This window comes from Lytechinus pictus, chromosome 2 (genome assembly GCF_037042905.1).
Source record: "Lytechinus pictus isolate F3 Inbred chromosome 2, Lp3.0, whole genome shotgun sequence".
Classification (NCBI taxonomy): Eukaryota; Metazoa; Echinodermata; class Echinoidea; order Temnopleuroida; family Toxopneustidae; genus Lytechinus; species Lytechinus pictus.
The window spans coordinates 24,553,802-24,573,533 of NC_087246.1; the positions used below are offsets into that span (position 1 = coordinate 24,553,802).

A 19,732-nucleotide genomic window follows, 5' to 3' on the forward strand; every position below is an offset into this window, starting at 1 on the left:
CAGGTAATATACAGGGCCCTGGAACGATTTTGTAACAGGGGTTACTGGTTTAAATTTGAAACGCAAAAATGGGGTTAACGACATGTACAGAATGGAGGCCATTTTGGTCACATTTCTGCTATTTAGCATACCTAGCAGATTTCCAGGGGTGCTGCCTATGGAAAATAACATACACAGCACCTCCGCTTCCCAGGACCATGACAATAGGGGATATAGGCTTCATGAATACTACAAAGGGTCTGAACGTTAAGACTACAATCATCTTTAATGCTGGACATTGTGTGCCTGACGACAGGACGCCACGAACATGACGAACAATGGCCGATTTTTCGTGCGCCATTTCACCAATATCATCCACACACCTGCACAGTGCGTGGTAAAGAAGAATGGACGCCATTCGCTAAACTGCGAGGTAAACTAAAAATGGTTGCCTTCAAAATATCTCGAGTCCGCTTTTGGATACTTTGGACATTTCTCTTTAATTTTTCGTGGATAATTGAAGGACAGAGCTGGTATGGTGAGTAAACATGAATCAATTTTCAGTGTGAAAACTCACACTAGTAATATACTGATGAATTAAGTAATGTTGATAGTGATAAATAATGTTTTATTTTGTGTATGTATATTGGGACATTTTGTTACGCTTTTTTAATGATCCGATAGCTTTGATAATCATGGACTGATGGACACTGGCCTAAATCCAAGCATTGAACCTTCACAGTGAAAATGAATATCACGCTATTTAACCCCGTCACTCTAACATCAAGTTGTTTAAACTTTAACACAATTGTTCAAACTTTTTCAACATCTTGTTAAAAAAATCTAAACAACTTGTTTCAAACTTTAAACAATTGATGTTAGAGTGACGGGCTTACACAATCAACTTCAAGTTTTAAAAAGCGTTTTTACAGTATATAGATCAGGGAAATAAACTATTGTTTCACCCCCCCCCCCCCTTGAATAGTATGACGTCATGGATTTACGCCCATGGTCATCATGGATGGGAGTCCACACAGATATGACATAAATTAATTAACTTATTAATTCATGAAACATTTTAACATTTTGATTTAAAAAAAAGAATCTGCGTTGAAGTACATGTTTCTACTTTCCACGCGGACTTGATATAAATGATTACCTGATATTTAATACGTTTTTAACAATAACAATCTTACCACCTTCTGTATAGAGATAGATACCCATCTAATCTTATTAATCACGTTAATGTCAAATATCAATGCTCATTGAACGTTTATTTTTCTACCAATTCAATCATTACCATCATTCGAACCATTTCACTTAATCTCTTACCCGGAAAAGCCTATCAACTTGATTCATTTTATATCTATTGTAGCATTCATGCTTTTGTTCTGTAATAGATTTGAAGAAAAAAAGTCCACACCAATAGTTCCAAGAACGCATGAAGCATTTCCGTTTATTATAATGTAAGATAAAATAGCACTTTCGATTAAGTGCCGTGTTCACGGGTAAAGCTGCCGTGGCTGGGATCGAACCCCGGACTTTCATGTGTCTCGTCTAATCTGGCGCCTTACCACTCGGCCATTTCACCTCCGTATTACCGCCAATTTATCGATCACTCATGCTTGCTCTCAATTGGGGCCTGTTCTGTATATCAAAACTTTATTTCAGAAACCAGAAAAGGCGCTTTGCAACCTACATAGACCTTAGTGAAAATTCTAGTAGAATCATGCATATATTTCACTTATTTTCAGGTTCTTCAAGGATACACAGTTTCAAGGGGTTATACATGTATTCATCTCCATTTTACCGAAACTGATCATCAACCATGGCGTCTAGTATCTATTCACACAATTATAATCTGTATTAAGCACTTATCTATGATTCCATCTCACCTAAAATTCATATTCGGATCACCGACATTTGCATTTATTCATTATATTCCATTTAATTTCGTTCTCTTATACATCTGTATTCGTGCCTTTTTCAGTTACATTTATATCATCTTTCACCATCTAACACGTCCACTACTTATTTTATGTTATTTTGTTTCTCTTCACTAAAGTTTATTGCTCTAATTTCGAGACTTCTTTAGAGATAGAGTAGAAATGGGAATGGTGATGTAGAAGGTTTGTTCACTTTGTTCTTGTTTGGGTTCAAATCCTGCCCGACCGGTGCTATAATGCCCTTTGGCAAGTCACTTTCTGTTGGCATATTGTGTGCGCTTGTGAAATGGCGCCTTGCCGGAATTCTCGCTAGGGAGTCGAGATACATGGTTCACAATGTATTAACATCGATATAATCCAATGACCGAAGTCATAACATGCCTGTAAATCGGTTAGATATATGAAGTGTATTCAAAAGTAGAACAATATTATCCATTCATTTTTTAAAACTTCATTCTCATATCTGATGTATCTAGGTTAATTAAAACTTTGATATACATGATTTTGTTCTTATGTTCAGATGTCAGACTAGTTGGTGGATCCTCGGCTAACGCGGGCAGGGTGGAAATCTACTACTTTGGAAGCTGGGGCACGGTGTGCGATGACGGGTTTGGATATGATGAAGCTGACATCATCTGCCAACAACTAGGTTACGAGTCCGCCAATACATATTACACCAGCGCCTACTTCGGGGAGGGATACGGCAATATTTGGCTGGATGATGTTGACTGCACAGGGAATGAGTACGAACTAGCAGATTGCAATCATGATGGTTGGGGCGTTCATAATTGCTATCACGGCGAAGATGTCGGGGTAGAGTGTTACGTAAGTGGTAAGTATGAGGAGGTCGATAATACGAATATACAATATGTAAAATAATTATCCATGAAAGAAAGGAGACATACCCTAACAAACGACGTTTAAAGGGGGCATTTATAGGAATCAGAGCAAATTGTTTGGCGTATATTATAGTAGTTGATCCGTTTCATATAAAACTATGCTTCCTCAATTTTTGCCCAATGCTCATGAGACATGGCACAGGAATTGGTCTCGAAATGAAGATATTATGAAGTCACATTTCCACTATGTCAAAAATGTTGGGTACTGCTCTATGGCAATAAATCAGTGAATCTCTTGCGGAAAATATCTCGACAGTTATTTGTGTTCTAAACGTTGATACCTCCCAATGGCGTCGGGGGATGCAGAAGTGGAAGTAAAAATTTCAACAATTTTCGGCGCACTTAGCTTACATCTAAAATTATTTTATAATGGATTAGCGCGCGCGGCAATTCGGTGTGATTAATAGTATTTTTATGCCAAGTTTGCTGGTTTGATGGTGCTTTCCGATACAGGCATTTACATTACATAATATATTTAATAATGTCAAAATCATTGGGGGGAATCGATATGTTTGCCCCCGCCCATTTTTTTTTTGGGGGGGGGGGGCAATTGCCCGGTATGTTTTAGAAATCTAGTGCAAAGATCGAATGTATATTTTCTGTCTCTATAGTCAACTTTGTATAGAGTATAAATTAGGCATGATAAAATACATGTCGTTAAAATGTTCTTAATCGTCGCTTATACAGACTATTATTATGATGATGCTGATGTACGCCTTTCGGATGGTGATGTCTCATCAGAAGGACGAGTAGAGGTCCTCTACAACGGACAATGGGGGACGATCTGTGATGATTCCTGGGGCCGAGAAGAAGCCGACGTCGTCTGTCAGCAACTTGGTTATTCCAGAGCCATCGAAGCAGTAGGAAATGCTCGCTTTGGTGAAGGTAGTGGTCAGATCTGGTTGGATGATGTATCTTGTTCAGGAATAGAAGATGGTATCGATGAATGCTCACACGATGGATGGGGTACTCATAACTGTCATCATTCGGAAGATGCTGGAGTCAGATGCTACGACGGTGAGTAAACGACTTTAGTTTGAAATTTCGAAATTAATTTCAAACGTTTGTTTAGATGGAATTACGGAGGACTGATCAATCCCCGCAGTTATATTTTTTTACTTACATTTCCTGCAAGAGAGAGAGGGAGAGGGAAAAAGAAGTCTTACTCCCAATTAGCGCAATCATCAAAATGAGTGATAAAACGCAATCATTCTGGTCTCACGCGCGTAAAACATTCCCCATAGACTTGTGTGTTAAAATGGCACTTAACAAAAATTCATAAAAAATAAATGTGAAATTAGAGGGTCGAATGTTTACTACCTTTGGATAGGATATATATCTGACATTCCATATCTGACCAGAGAAGGGTATCGTAGCCAGCTCATTTTAAAAATAAATCGCCATTTATGAAGATAACTATGATGGGATCAAATTCATCAACTGAAACAGTAAAATAGCCCCAATTCTTCCGCCAGTCAAAAAATAGTGCCAAATCATTGATATATCTTCCCAATTTGGGCAAAGGAAGTTCAGTAGTTACCATTTCTAGAATCAGTGTTAGATTTTGAATCATATTCATACATTTTTGTCAATCAGCAATATCAAATTGAAAAATTTCGAATGGGTTGGGTCGAACGAATATCTTTAGCCCTCCTGATGTAATTAGGCTCATGGCACCTTCTTGGTTTTAATAGCTATAACTTTTCAAGCATCCGGTAAAGAAAAGAAAGAGCTGATTAATCCACTCATAGTGGTTCAAGTGTTCCAATATAAGCAATTGATCTGGAAAAGCCACTTTTTTTTACAACAAATCCTTTTCTTTTGTATTTTTCAAGGTCAAGATACTGGTTCATATGGTTTTGGAGTTGCGGTGATCGCTGGTATCACGGTGGGGTCTATCCTAGCCCCTGTTCTACTAATAGGCCTTATTTACGCTGCCTGTAAGTCATCTTCATGTGTAACGCCGGTTGATGTTGCCCCTACGCGTCATCCAACTTCGGCCCCCACCTATAATTCATATGATAACCCGGGACCAGATGGCATGAACAGACCTCCACCTTCATACGATGAGATCAACAAACCCACAGCCTATGCCAACCCTCATGGGGTCCAACACCCTCCCCCACCACCTCCGGACACGTTTAACCCCGTTGGAGGCCACACCCATCCTGCCCCCGTTCAATCTGGTAGTATGTACCCCAACAACGCATGGCAAGCTCCTCCAACAGGTGCACCTCCTTCGTCTTACCCCCCTCCCATGGCTCCCAGTGGAACGGGGGACCAATACAACCCCTATGCTGATCTACCACCTTTAGCCCAACCTGCCCCCGTACCCCAAGCATACGTACCTCCACCAACCCATGTTCCGCCACCCCAACAATTATACTGATGATAGATGTAGTTAATCAAAACGAATGTATGACGATTCAGTTTCACTAAGCTATCTACAGTAGATTTTCAATTGACAATATAATCATCCCCAGTATTTAAAAAAAATGAATGAATATTAATCAGTTAGGCACGCACTTTCCCTCAAATTATTATACATGTGATCAAGATTTTATTGGTACTGAATAATGTCATGGAGTATAGACATGTACATGTATCGTTTGGTCTCAGTTTTTAACGTCTTGCCTTCTGTTTACATTAATCATGTTAATATCATCTCCAAATCATAGGGCATTCGTAAGAGCATTAGATAAATATCTTCGAAAATAGTTTGCTTTTAAAATAAGTTAATAGATTCAACATAAAACAATTAACGTTGTGTAAATATATTTACCGTTGTATCGTCCATGGTACAGTTGGCAATATCTTCAGAGTCTTTCATTTTTTACGTATTCTCTTTTGAACATAATGTCACGACAATTTTGACAACTCTCTGTATATATTTATTTCATAGATTTATTTGATCTTTGTATATTGTAATTATTTCATTTTCCACTCTCTGGTATACTTGATAGAAAATGTCGGGGTTCTTTAATACCAGAGACGTTTCGTCGACATTTACAGTTGTTTATGGTTAATGTTACATTTCCATGTTCATGATGTTTATACCGCGTTTTGATCTCGGGTATCCAATGTCTTATTGATCGTTATAGTGTAAACTTGATTAGTGATATCGATATTTGTCAGTGAGCGGAAGATCATCAGATAATTTCATGTTGATTATTACTTTATATTTTGATATTAAAGCTTTTTATGACTGCATTCCTATGTCATGAACATGGATGAACATAGTTTTGTGAAAACAAATACAAAACAATTATGGTTTCATCTAACATGTCTAAATTACTGAACATATTGAGAATTGGCTGAATTCTTTTTTTTTTTACAATACTTGAAGAAGTCTTTGTACATTTTCTTGAATTTCTGTTAAATTCGATCCCTTTTCTTGACGTTTTACATGTATATGCCTATTTATTTTGTTGTTGGTGTTGTAAGTATATGCTGAAATGTATTTGGTTCAAGAAAAGATTTAAAATAATATAGGCCTTCAGATTTAACCATCAAATGAAATCACATTATATTTACAAAGTAAATCCATCCATGGGATGAAAAATCATCGTTCGGCTATAAATAGGGAGCTTTAGATCCGCGACGCAAGACAGATTCAAGAACTCGGTAAATGTATTGAAAACGCCCGTCAAATTACAATGAACAGCATGGAGGGCTTTGTCAAAAAAAAAAATTGGTGCACCGAGACAGTATAGTTGGTTTTTATGCTTCGGAGCTGACGAAAAAATTGCAAATAATTTATTTGTCCAGGACGAAAATGCTGCTTTGATTCACCAATTTTCGACAAAGACTTCTTGGTTCTTCATTGTCATGAAGAGCATTTGGCAATACATATTTTTATGTTCTTGAATTCGTCGTTTGTCGTGTAGCTTAAACTCCCCACTATAATATGAGTAGATGGATTGTTAAGTTATAGAATGAATATGGATTGTTTGATGAATATACGTCTGTAGCCATAGCAAATGATGGCTGAATAAATAAAATTATGAATGAGTGACATTTTCAGTGATTTATATGAAATTCTAGTGCTTATATGAAATGAAATGAAGAAAAAAAAATCCATTTAATCAATGGATTGAAAATTTTAAAGAGATATTATGCTCATTCCGTCCACCACATTAATGTCTATTGTTTATTTTAGTGATATATTTTGTTGGACCTTCTTAATCTCTCTATTTCAAAGTAAAATTGTGTTTGTATTATATATAACAAAAACTTATATATTGCAATCATAGTACCTATTCCTGATGCTGGACCTTTTGATGATAGAAATAACGCTTATTGTTTAGCTACAATACCAATCAAACTAATAGTTTTAAATGTTATATTTCATATCATAATTTCAAAGTAGAAGCCTATCGCAATAATATAAAAAAATATATCCTGTTCTGTTATTGAATAGTGCATGTATATACCGTATAAAAATTGTTAATGAAGATTATATCGATGTCTGTCGTGCCATTCGCCAAATCTATATTTGCAGTGAATACTTTACGTCGGCAAACGGTTTAGTTATTATAAGAAGCAGAAGTGTAGAGAATACTGACAAAAATAAATTACTAAAGCATAAAAATATATTTGTTTGGCTCATTTGTTTGAGTGTATCAACATATTATCTAACATCTGGCACGCCTGGATTTGGGGGTAACAAACACGATTTTGCTATAGGGGAAGTTCACCCTGTCAAAGAGTTTGTTTTTCAAAACATAGATGAAGGTTTAAGGAAAACTCATCACAAATTCAGAAAATTATTTGAATGTAAAGTTTGTATTTGTGACGTCAGCTGCCCTATATGTTAATATAAATCTCATTTATTTTGTCATGGTTCATGGTGACAAATTCTTGTTTTACTCTGATAATGAGCGAGTGTGAATATATGTTGATATACTGAAGGTATATACGATAAATTGATTTCTAATTTTTCAGAAAATTTCATTTCATTTTATTCGTCTTCTAATTATAATATACACGATTTTGGGGAAGCTGCTCGCCTATGACATCACAAATAAAAAGAAAAATGAGATTCTAATAACTCTGTTGATACTTTTCTTCAAACCTTCACGAATATTTGTTAAAATATTTTTCTGCTATAAGTCACCTTTTCGTCAACGTAAACTTCCCATTGAATAGACAGAATTCCATTCAATAAAAATACAAAGTTTGTAAAAGTTTACCCCCTAATATACTATTAAAAAATTAATACTGATAAGAGTTTTCACTGACGCTTATCATTTCTGTCCATCATTGGTGAAATTATGAACCAAAAATATTTATAAAGACGAAATTATGTTGACAGGTTATCGTATCTTTAATGATATACCTCAAGTGTAATAAAAGGACCTCAAATTATATCATGGAATATTGTCATTTGTTTATAAGGATGCTTTTTTTCCATGATGAATAATTTCTGTTGTTGTCTTTCTTTTGGTCCTATAATGATGTTTGAAATTCATAATCACAACGTATACATGCATTACTTTGTTTCACCTTCGTGTATCTTAGGCTGATGTTTAAAGATCTACTCCTCTTTCGATGGCTACGGCAATTTTTAACATGATTCAACTTAAAATAATTTCTGGTGTCTTTTTAAAATATATATTTCTAATCGTGTGTTGTATTCAGGTTTGAGTTGTGCATAAATTACTAAAATAGCAGTTGCAGACATGCAGCTGGCCCTCTTTTATTTATTTGTCTTAATTAATTTGTTTTGGAAAGATAAATTAGTTTTCAATTCATAATAGGCCTGTGTGTTTCTTCTCAGACGATTTGCCCTTCGACTGCCATCTTCATCTAACCATAAAGCTAGACGTTACATTTCGTTGATCATAACTGGTCTTAATACCAACGACTAAAAACTGATTACGTAATCACGGCCTGGCGACACTACAACAGTAATGGCGGATACTCTGGCTTTATTGACTATGGTTGTATACATTCTTTTGTTATCCCATATACGTCATAATAAGAACTCAAAAGGTATGAGGACCTTCAGCTATTGTCCGCAGTCCGTGGGAGAGGGTTGGATTTACAAGGTACATCTATCAAGCCAACCAATACAATTATGCGACCATAGAGTTTCGACCCCATCGGGCAGGTCGCTGTCAAAACGGGGAAAAAAGTTCTGAAAAAAGGTATAGGCCTATATGTACTGGTCAAGTATGAGGGGATTAAAAGGGAAGGAAACATATGGACAGGGTAGGCATAGAAAGGAAAAGAGGAGGGGGGTAAATAAAGAAAGACAGATATGAAGATAGCTTGATTCAGTGTATAGCGTCCCGGTATAGCGTATCCTCATTTATATGTCAAATTTATTTGAAAAAAAAACACGTGTTTCGTTAAAACTCTATATTTGTGCAGAGTCCGCCTAAACCATTTTATTTCACTTTTTTAATTGTTGTTGTTTTTTCCGGCAACCTCCTATTCATTTTCCGCTATTTAGAGAGATAATTCATAATCATAAAGAGCGACACTTTTAAAATGGACCGAATCTTCATTGGCAGTGATTTGCTGAGGGCGATTTTTTAAGTATATAATCTTCGTATATAGTGAGTATAGTAAAGAGAAGATAATACCCAAGACAAGAAGAGTCCCCCAAATTGGAGGTGTGATCGCAGTTCAACATTGGCAATATAATGTGATTTAGATACGCAAAATTATCAGTTTAGAGTAAAGTCGAGGATAATAGACCATATCAAACGGGAAAAATGATTAAGGCTTATAAGAAAAGTTGAAAAGTTGGTCAAAGTATGCAGAAAGTTTTGCGGGCCCTCGTTTATTGGTTCATCTGTAACTTGATCGTGCGCCGGGATACAGCTGCTATAAGTAAGTACTGAATTATATATGCTTATTTACTTACATCATTAAGAACTTTTCACAGTCCTGGATATTGATTGTTATTATTAATGTTTTATTACTGTTTTATTCTCTTTGCATCCCTAGGATGTATTGCAAGAGATTCACAATAAATGCAAGCTAATTCTCGGTCTCTAAATTTGTATCATAATTGCAAATTTGCCAGTTTGCAGTTAACTGATATACAGTAATCGTATATACCGGGAGTCAATACTGGCATTTTGATTTGCTACGATTCAAACTAATCTACCAATAGTTAATTAAAAACCGAAAGTTTTAATAAGTTTCTTGAAGATCCCCTTGAAATGATTTGATAATGAGCTTTAAAGGACAATGACTACTAATTCGTATATCAATATTTAATTTTGTAAAGAAAATGCATGTTCACAGTCATGTTACAAGCGGTACCAATGACGACTATTTCAATTATTTTGAAGCCAGATGCTTGTATGTGCCTTCCGCTTTGATTCATCAAAACTGTTTTATGTATAGTTTATTAAAATACACTTTAAAATGATTGGTCTAAGTAACCAACCTGTTGATGAATAATGCATCCGACCGAGAAAAATGATAAAAAATGAACAAATTAATGGGTTAGAATATATACCAGCAATTTGATTTGTAATGATTTTTTTTGTCGGATTTATTATTCACCAGCGGATTCGTTACTTTGGCCAATCCTCTTTAAGAGTGTATATATGAGAAAATATATCTTACAAAATGGACCGAGATAAGTGTTCATGATTATAGAAATATACATTTAAAGACAGCGGCATACCTTATTGTTCTGCAACCTGATTTGTAATAAAACGTTTCAAAAGTTCGCGTAAAAGTCGCACATGGAGCGTACTGTCCAAAGTTCTTAATCATGTTAATCATCAGATGAATACTGAAGTTCAATGAGTGTATACTGTCGCAATCATTTTATAAGAATAAAGACGCATCTTATATCCATGCATGTATAATCGCAATTACGTCATATAGCAATCAAATACAATCGGTTATGGTTTGGTATAGATTTGTCTTTTCTCATCCCAAAACAAACGTATTCTTCCCTAGTATGCTTATCGTCTTTCGGAAGGTCAAATTACACAAGTTTTACTTATATTTATAACAAATTGTCCCATAACCAAGCCTTAGACAAATCAAACAGTGTGTGACTCGTCATGTCTCTATATCCTCAAGTTGAGGCCATCTCTATGTCCCCTTGTCAGGATGATCCACATCCCTCTTTCTTTAAAGATCTCACCCCCCCCCCCCCCCTCCCCACCCGCAGTTCCGATGTCTCTCTTCACAGTCTCCACCATCCTCATTCCTGGCTAATCCATTTTCTCACCAATTTTTTTTTTTACAGTTGTCTCTTTCTCTCTCTCTTCTAAAGCACCTTTATTCTTTTCAGTTAGGGCTTTGAAAGTATTTTCACCGCTGTCATGTTTTCCCTATGCCACAGGTGTACGATTATCTGGAAGCGGTAGTGACACAGAGGGTAGGGTTGAGGTGTTCTATGATGGTGAATGGGGTACAGTATGTGATGATCTCTGGGGTGACTACGAGACCACTGTGGTGTGCAGTCAGTTAGGCTTCAGAGGGGGGTCGTCCTACGTGGGAGGAGCGTTCTATGGTCAGGGTACCGGGAGGATCTGGTTGGACGATGTTCAATGTCGAGGAACTGAGAGTTCCTTGGAGGATTGTTCTCATCTGGGATGGGGCATTCACAACTGTGGCCATTATGAGGATGTTGGAGTTATATGTAGCGAAGGTAAGTAAAAATGTCCCTTAATAATTGTTTTTTTATTGGGTAGATATTGTCTTCATCAGTTTCTCTTCGCGTACAGCGGTAAAGCATTTATGGAAATGGGGATGGAGTCGAGTCCACTACAAGCAATGATTGTAAAGTGCGGATCCCTCTTGAAAATATTAAAATAATTGGGTACGTGTGTATATAATAAGAAAGAGAAAAACAGGAACAATTAAAAAAGGTGGGGATCAGACGGAGGTTCAGCCACACAAAGATATCTCCGCAATGTAGGTTATTTATTTCAAAAGTAGCTTCTTCCGAATACCTTTTAAATATTTTTTCTCTCAGAAGCAATTATTTTAAAAAATAAATAATTTTCTATGACTCAGGGACTGATACGGTGCGTCTAACAGGAGGTAGCAGCTTATCAGAAGGGCGTGTTGAAATCTTCTACAACGGACAATGGGGGACGATCTGCGATGATTCCTGGGGCCAAGAAGAAGCCAACGTAGTCTGTCAACAACTTGGTTATTCCGGAGCCATCGAAGCAGTAGGAAATGCTCACTTTGGTCAAGGTAGTGGTCAGATCTGGTTGGACGACGTATCTTGTTCAGGACTCGAAGGTGATATCGAAGATTGTCATCATGGCGGGTGGGGCTCTCATAACTGCGTTCATAGCGAGGATGCAGGAGTAAGATGTTCTAACGGTAAGATATTGACTTCATAAACTAATATTGACTTCATAGTTTCTTTCTGACCTTCCCATTTTACCAAAGTATTGTTGCAAATTTTAGAGTAGGTCAACTAATGAATTGACTGCCATATAGAACACTCTGCCCTGCGTCGCATTTGCTGCTCTACATTATAATACATAATTCAATTTTTGCGTGATATATGATTGGCGTTTTCAAGATATCGTAAACAAGTCTTTCTCCACCATGTCCATTCGGCCCTGTTTAGCAGTTTAGTGCTCAATATGTTTTGTCCTGTGTATGAAAAGCGATTTTTGATAATCATCAAATATATATAATTTCGTTGTCAACCACTCTTTCGTAAATTGAGTTTGGCTATTTTATACAATTTGATAACATCGTATTATTCGAACACCCCAAAACTTAAACACCAAGTTGTTATATAACTGCCGAAGATAGCATCTTAGCAGCTATAGCAAGTCATTAGACCTTTTTAAATCGCTTTTGCAAATTTTGAGTATCATAAATATTTATTCCAAAGACTCTATGCTCCATTTACGTTTCTGGACAATGATTGATAATCATTTGATTTGAATTTGATAGTGACACATTGGCCTATCAATTAGGTTTGGGTTCATATCTCAACTCTGGCAAATGCTACTGCTCGATCTTTGGGCGTGAATACCGTGGAGAAAAGGGTATCTATCCTTAGGAGTCATCAGGGTACATGATTGGTAGTTTAGAGTGCAGAGTACATATAAGATCCTTTATCATCCTTGTATCTTATCTGTAGATGGGGCTAATGAAGGCGATCTGAGATTAGTCGGTGGATCTTCCAGCCATGAGGGTAGAGTTGAGATCTACAAATATTCGGAATGGGGTACTATCTGCGATGATGGCTGGGACATCGAGGACGGGACCACAGTGTGCCAACAACTGGGGTACAGTTCGGCCATATCGGTTCACCCCGAGGCGTACTTTGGTAGTGGATCAGGGGTGATCTGGCTCCACGATGTAGACTGTACTGGATCAGAACCTAGACTAGATGAATGTACTCATAGTGGATGGGGTGGAGGTGATTGCACTCACGAGCAGGATGCTGGAGTCCGTTGTACACCGGGAATAGGTAAGTCTTTCACCTTCCGATATCATCCCCATTTTTCTTAACTTTTTTGATTTTTTTTCTAAGTATAGGACCATGCTACATTTTTTTTTATTGTTTTACAGAAATCCATCCACTCGTCATGGCAAACTTTTGGATCCATGCATGTGGATATGGAATTTTACCTCAGTTTTCGAGATCCTTCGGGGAACGCTATTGTGCTCCTGAGAACAAATTTGTCGTTCATGTCATGTGGAACTGATTAGATATCGAATGTCAAATGAAAGAAATTGCTAATAACTTTATAATTTTCCTTTATTTTGACACAGCCGAGAACAGCCTTCGTTTGACCGATGGCCATGACATATCAGAAGGTCGTGTAGAGATATACCACGACGGTGAATGGGGTACTGTTTGTGATGATGGATGGGATATACCTCAGGCAAGGGTCGTATGTCGTCAGTTAGGGTTCCCTGGAGTGGTCAGCTCCCATAGTGAAGCACACTTCGGTGAAGGTACGGATCAGATATGGCTTGATAACGTGGATTGTATAGGAACAGAAAGCAGACTCTCTGGTTGTCGTCATAATGGATGGAGTAGCCATAATTGCCTCCATGGTGAAGATGCTGGTGTCACGTGCCAGAAAGCTGAAGGTGGGTAAACATGAAAAAGTAGCAGGAATAGTTGTCACGTAAATGTTTGGGTTCCTGAAGAAAGATGTTCTTAAAGAAAAAACTGAAATTTGGAGAAGCGTACTAGCAAAAAGTTTTTTGTTGTTGTTCATGTTTTTAAACAAAATGTCCAATTGCAATCACTACGACTATATGGATTTTAAACTAGCCACATGCAATGCCATATTTGTAGAGATATGCAGTTTCTCTATTTAATTCCAAGACGTCATCAATTACGGAAAATTATATTTCTGCTTTAACAGGATATATAACGATATGAAAATGACAAAAAAATGAAAATCCATAATTTTTTTTATTTATCTTAAATAGAAATCTGAAATAAAAATACTCCGGAAATTAATTTGGACCAAATATTGATCGTAGGCCCGCCAGCCATTGTTCGGGGACAGCCTGATCGACTTTGATATATTCCATAAATCGTTAAACGTCAAACAGGGTAGCAGTACCCACATCTTTTAACGTTATTTTGGTCTGACGCGGCCGGGGTTCCGGTTGTGAGACGGACGCTCTACCAGCTGAGCCAACAAACACACCGGTATGACATATTGGCGCCGTGGAATGAGTTAGACTCCTAGGCTTCGATCGTCCCTCCGTATATACCTGCCTCCCCTACCTATCAACATCCTTTCATGTCTATTTCATTGGTTTCAGGAGATACAAAAGGAGCTGTCGCCTTGGTAAACAGCCAAGGTCGAAACTGGTACGGACGTGTTCAGATCTACTACAACAACACATGGGGTACAGTATGCGACACTTTTTGGAGTCTGAACGAAGCCAGGGTAGTGTGTAACTCACTGGGTTTCGATGACGTCGACAAGTGGAAGATGAGTGCCGAATCTACCGAAGGTCCTATATGGTTGGACAACGTTCACTGCGATGGCACAGAAAGCTCATTGGTCTATTGCACCCATGCAAGATGGGGTGTCCATCGCTGTGACCACACCCAAGATGTCGCAATCAGTTGTTACAGTATGTATACTTCGAGAAACCATTTAATGAGTTTCGGCTTTAGGGAAGGGTGTAATATACCATTACGTGATACAATTTAAACTGGCTGAACTTGGATTAACTTGAGAGAAAAAAAACACACTTTTTTATCAGCGAGTCAGGAAGATATTTATGAAACAACTTGAGGTAATGGAAATACTATACTTGTCGATATATCCTACCAGCTTTCTATATTTCCGTCTATTAATTGCCTCTTCCACTATTTTCTTTATTTCCCTTTTATTGGAAATCACTAAAATAAAGTATATACGATATGGATCTTTATTTGCACATTTTGATGTCTCTTCAAGCAATGCGCAGGTGGATTTTTCGCCCTTCTGAGAACTGTCCGGCGCGCTCTTGATGCTTGGCGATCACATTGAATTCATCCCCCTTTCCTTTCTCTGATTCATTCCTATATATCTATAATTACCCTATTTTACGGAATCATACATTTTAATCGATTCAATTGTTTTTTTTCCTTCACAGATTACAGCCATTTTAAAACGGGTCATATCGTCGGGATCCTTGGAGGGACTGTTTTCATCGTTGTCCTGGGTCAATATATCAAAGCTGCCTACCAAAAAAGCCGATGTTGTAACCATTCTTCGACTTCCTCAACACCAGTCTCTGCTCCTCCACCCTCTTCTAATCATCATCGGGTGACACGAGATTACGGTCCTGGTTTCAGTGGCAATTATTTCTCTCGGCCAGACACCGCTCCCCCATCCTATGACTCCATCTTTAAATACTCCACCCATCATCCGCCTCCACCACCGGATCCTGCCGCATTCTCTCCAGAGGGCGGCACGCGTTCCCCTCCACCACCATACTTGCCCCCATCATCCACCGCTGCAGAATCTCTCGCGAGTGGTTCTACGAACTATTATCCACATTCACATTCTGCTCCCGACAGGGGCTTGACTCCTGTCAACGGATAGTATTCTACAATAATTAGAATATTGTTAGACTTTTCATCGTTGTCCTGGGTCAATATATCAAAGCTGCCTACCAAAAAAGCCGATGTTGTAACCATTCTTCGACTTCCACAACACCAGTCTCTGCTCCTCCACCCTCTTCTAATCATCATCGGGTGACACGAGATTACGGTCCTGGTTTCAGTGGCAATTATTTCTCTCGGCCAGACACCGCTCCCCCATCCTATGACTCCATCTTTAAATACTCCACCCATCATCCGCCTCCACCACCGGATCCTGCCGCATTCTCTCCAGAGGGCGGCACGCGTTCCCCTCCACCACCATACTTGCCCCCATCATCCACCGCTGCAGAATCTCTCGCGAGTGGTTCTACGAACTATTATCCACATTCACATTCTGCTCCCGACAGGGGCTTGACTCCTGTCAACGGATAGTATTCTACAATAATTAGACTATTATTAGACTTCAACCGATTTCTGTCAATTAAGAAATGGGGTTACGCAATCAGTTTATCGAAATATGCGTTTGTTTTATAGAGTAGGCAGGGTCAGACCCGGGGGGGGGGGGGGTCAGGGCCATCAAGGAATTTCTCAAGATACCAAGCGTTACCACTTGCACAATTGACAGCTGCCAATATTATGTACCTTTTTGGGAAGGAATATCATTTGTGGTCAAATAATAATAATAAAACAATTAGCGCCAATATGAAAAGTGATTTTTGCATGGAGAATCAAAATCTCATAGTTTCGGCCAGGGCATCAATGGAAGATTCTACTATCGAGGATCCTTCCAGAAAGGGATTTTCACAAAATAAATGATGAAGATGCTTCATCATGACATCTACACCAAGGAATAAGTCAAAATCAGATTCAGAGCCTAATACGTTTAAACATAAACAATGGATATTTCATCAACATTTTTGTCCGACAAGTTGTCAGATCTGACATCTTTCCTTGATTCTGATTGGCTGCAAAGCACCGTCCTTATGGTAACACTAGGAAAAGTCTGACAAGTCCTTTCATGAAACGCTCCCCTTGTGAAATATAGCAAAGTAAACATTAGTCTTTGGTGAATTTCATTTCATTTTATAGAACTTTTTCATGCAAAGATAATTGTTGCTTTTGCATTGCTTTAATGTTCATGATTTGTGTTTTTGTTATATAAACTCCTCAAAAAAAGTTTGGAAATCTGACTTTGATCGATAATCCCTCATCGTATTTAGTAATTATCAATCTGTAATTAATATTAATGAATAGAGAATTTAATTTTCTTTAAAATGATACCCTACATGATATCATTATGGTTCACATGGAGATGCAGTACCTTGAAATGTGGGGCAAGGTCAAAATTCAAAAGTTGCAAAATGACACAATATTGAAAGTCACTGTTCTTTTTTCAGTGGTGATGAGTGGTTTTCTCAGCGGTTTCTTTTAATTATTTTCATGCACCTTAACATCAACATTAACATGGAATCAAACACACCTCTGCACAAGCAAACACACAATAAACAAACAAAACATCAATGGGTATTTCAAACCACGACTCAAACCATGTTATCTCACAGAACCATCACTACTGAAGCAGGGGCTTGATTTGAATGGATTTTCATCCCAATTGACACAGAGGATCATGTTCTGTTCTGTATTCATGGTATTGACCCTTCATTACTATTTCTGCTCGTTTTGCAGCTTTTCAATTCAGACCTCATCCAACACTTTTGAATCCTGCTCTTTTCGTGATGGCATGATCATAACAAGCATGGTATCATTCTAAAGAGAATTAAATTATCTTTTGAATGATGTACGATATGCATTGTGTGAAATTGGGAGTAGGGAGAAATTAATGTCCAAACACAGATTTCCAAACTTTTTTAAAGGGGTTTAGATCAAATGGATAAAACTTTCTATAGGCCAACATAAGATGGACGTTCCAGAGCCTGTGACACAATAAGCAATTCCTTCATGATATAAGCCTTCGAGAATTGTTTTTTTCTTCAATTTAAACATGAAGAAAAAAAATAATAGAAAAATACCCTTCAGGTTTTCTTGACTGACACAAAATATGTAATGTCTCTGATTTTGTCACTATTTTATTTGTCAAATATCAGTTTGCCTGTAATTGCTTAGTTCTAATGTATAAAATGAGTTAGCAATAACTTTGCTTATTATAGCACATATAACAATATTATTCGCGCGTTCCGTGAAAATGAAATGTCTTTTACAATATATTATCATTCTTTTATACCGCATTGAACCTACTCTACATGAATCAGATGATGGTGTAATTATGATTGATGAATATAACAATTACATCCCCAGCTGAATGGGAATCAATTCACTTTAATTTCTTGGCTCCCAAAAGACCTAGATTTTTGTATTCGTTGTAAATTATGCATATACATGTATTTTGCAAAGAAATATATTAAATATACCAGGTATGCTTCTGTTGTGATTTTTTTATCACGTCTGTCAAATTGAATGATCCCCTCACGTTATATTCCTATCCCCTCTTTCTCCCCCATCCTCTCTTTACCCCTCCCTTTCCCTTTCCTATCTTCCTCCCCTCTGTTCCCCTTTTACCCTCTTCCTCCCGCCTGCCCGTCTTGACCTACTTTCCTCTTCAATTTTTCATACCTCTTCTTCCTCTTCCGTTTCTTATTCTCTTAATATGATATAAATAAGTTAGACAATAACCTTATGTACTGTCTACATATCTGAATAATGCCCGATCGCATCTAATATAATAAATATCAAGTAAATATAAACTCCCCAATACTATCCAAGTCAGTAATCTGATCATTCAAGGATAATGGTCACAACATGCCAATATAACAGACGGATAGGAATCATCATAGAATGTACAAATACATTTCATTTAATGTATATAAAAAGTCACGGTGTCAAAAAAATATAGAGGAATGTGGTAACATGCCAATTATTGGACTCACAAGATGGAAGATTCTTTATTATTGACCTGTTTACTACTGCCATATGGTGGTCCATGTATACAGACATTGGTTTAGGGGAAATCCAAACCAAATGAATTAAAAACAGAGAAAAAAACAAGAAAAATATAAGAAGCAAATAAGTGAGAACATAACAGTTTTGAAGAAACGATTACTTTTCAAAAGTAAGAAAAAAAAATTGTAATCCCCATACCCATGGGAATCTTAACAGGCCAGGGGGCCATTGCAGAAAGAGTTGCGTTTAAACGCAAGCCAACAAATCAATCGCAAGTCCCAAATGCGCACTGTTGATTGGTTGAAAATCAAGTTGCGCGTGATTTTTTTCTCTTTCTGCAACGGGCCCCAGATAGATGATGTAATTGAGTTGTAAGGTGGGGAGACCTCAATTTCGTTCTAATACATAAGGTGACTAAAATGTCATCTTCTCCAAAAGCTTTACTCATCACTATATTCTTTTTGGTTTATTTGTTTTATAAAGATAACAATATGCTATGTTATATCTTTATTACCACCCAAGGCTGAAGGTGCTTAGTAGAAAACCATACATTCCTGATAATTACGTACACAATTATTGGGAGAATATAGACCCTACTGCTTGACACAATCTACACACCACATTGCCAATTTGGAAGTTACATAGTTCTGGTGATCTCATTTTTTTAAAAGTCATAACTTTCTTATTCCTTGACTGATTTCTCTAAAATATTCACCATTCTGTGTCTTCTTCTTTTTCCTTTTTTTTTTTTATAGTTTCACATACTTATTACCAATGCTGGAGTCCTCTACAACTGTCACAGACATATCTGAGCATGTTGACTATATTTACACATTTTAAAAAAGACAATGATACCAATCATGAAATCAGTTCATAATATGCGGCCTTTTTTGATTTGCAGACTGATTGGATATAAAAGAAAACCAAAA

General features: G+C 37.3%; 1 protein-coding gene across 1 annotated transcript; it reads left to right on the forward strand.

Moving 5' to 3' along the window:
- Positions 1–228: 228 nt before the first annotated feature.
- LOC129282508 (deleted in malignant brain tumors 1 protein-like) lies at positions 229–18,273 on the forward strand. Its single transcript, XM_064095575.1, has 11 exons — positions 229–517; positions 2,446–2,757; positions 3,512–3,841; positions 4,660–5,211; positions 9,578–9,664; positions 11,145–11,453; positions 11,822–12,139; positions 12,918–13,250; positions 13,556–13,879; positions 14,570–14,887; positions 15,395–18,273. Exons 1-11 carry the CDS (start codon positions 268–270, stop codon positions 15,844–15,846), a joined length of 3,585 nt encoding a protein of 1,194 aa, XP_063951645.1. The 5' UTR covers positions 229–267; the 3' UTR covers positions 15,847–18,273.
- The last annotated feature ends 1,459 nt before the right edge of the window (positions 18,274–19,732 follow it).

What these genes read in the sequence shown, in the direction of transcription:
- LOC129282508 (XM_064095575.1), top strand. Translation starts at nt 268, where the DNA reads ATGCTGGACATTGTGTGCCTGACGACAGGACGCCACGAACATGACGAA. An exon ending in TGAAGGACAGAGCTGGTATG is followed by an intron (nt 518 to 2,445) that starts GTGAGTAAACAT and finishes TCTTATGTTCAG; the next exon opens with ATGTCAGACTAGTTGGTGGA. An exon ending in GCCACCCCAACAATTATACT is followed by an intron (nt 5,212 to 9,577) that starts GATGATAGATGT and finishes AAAGTTGAAAAG; the next exon opens with TTGGTCAAAGTATGCAGAAA.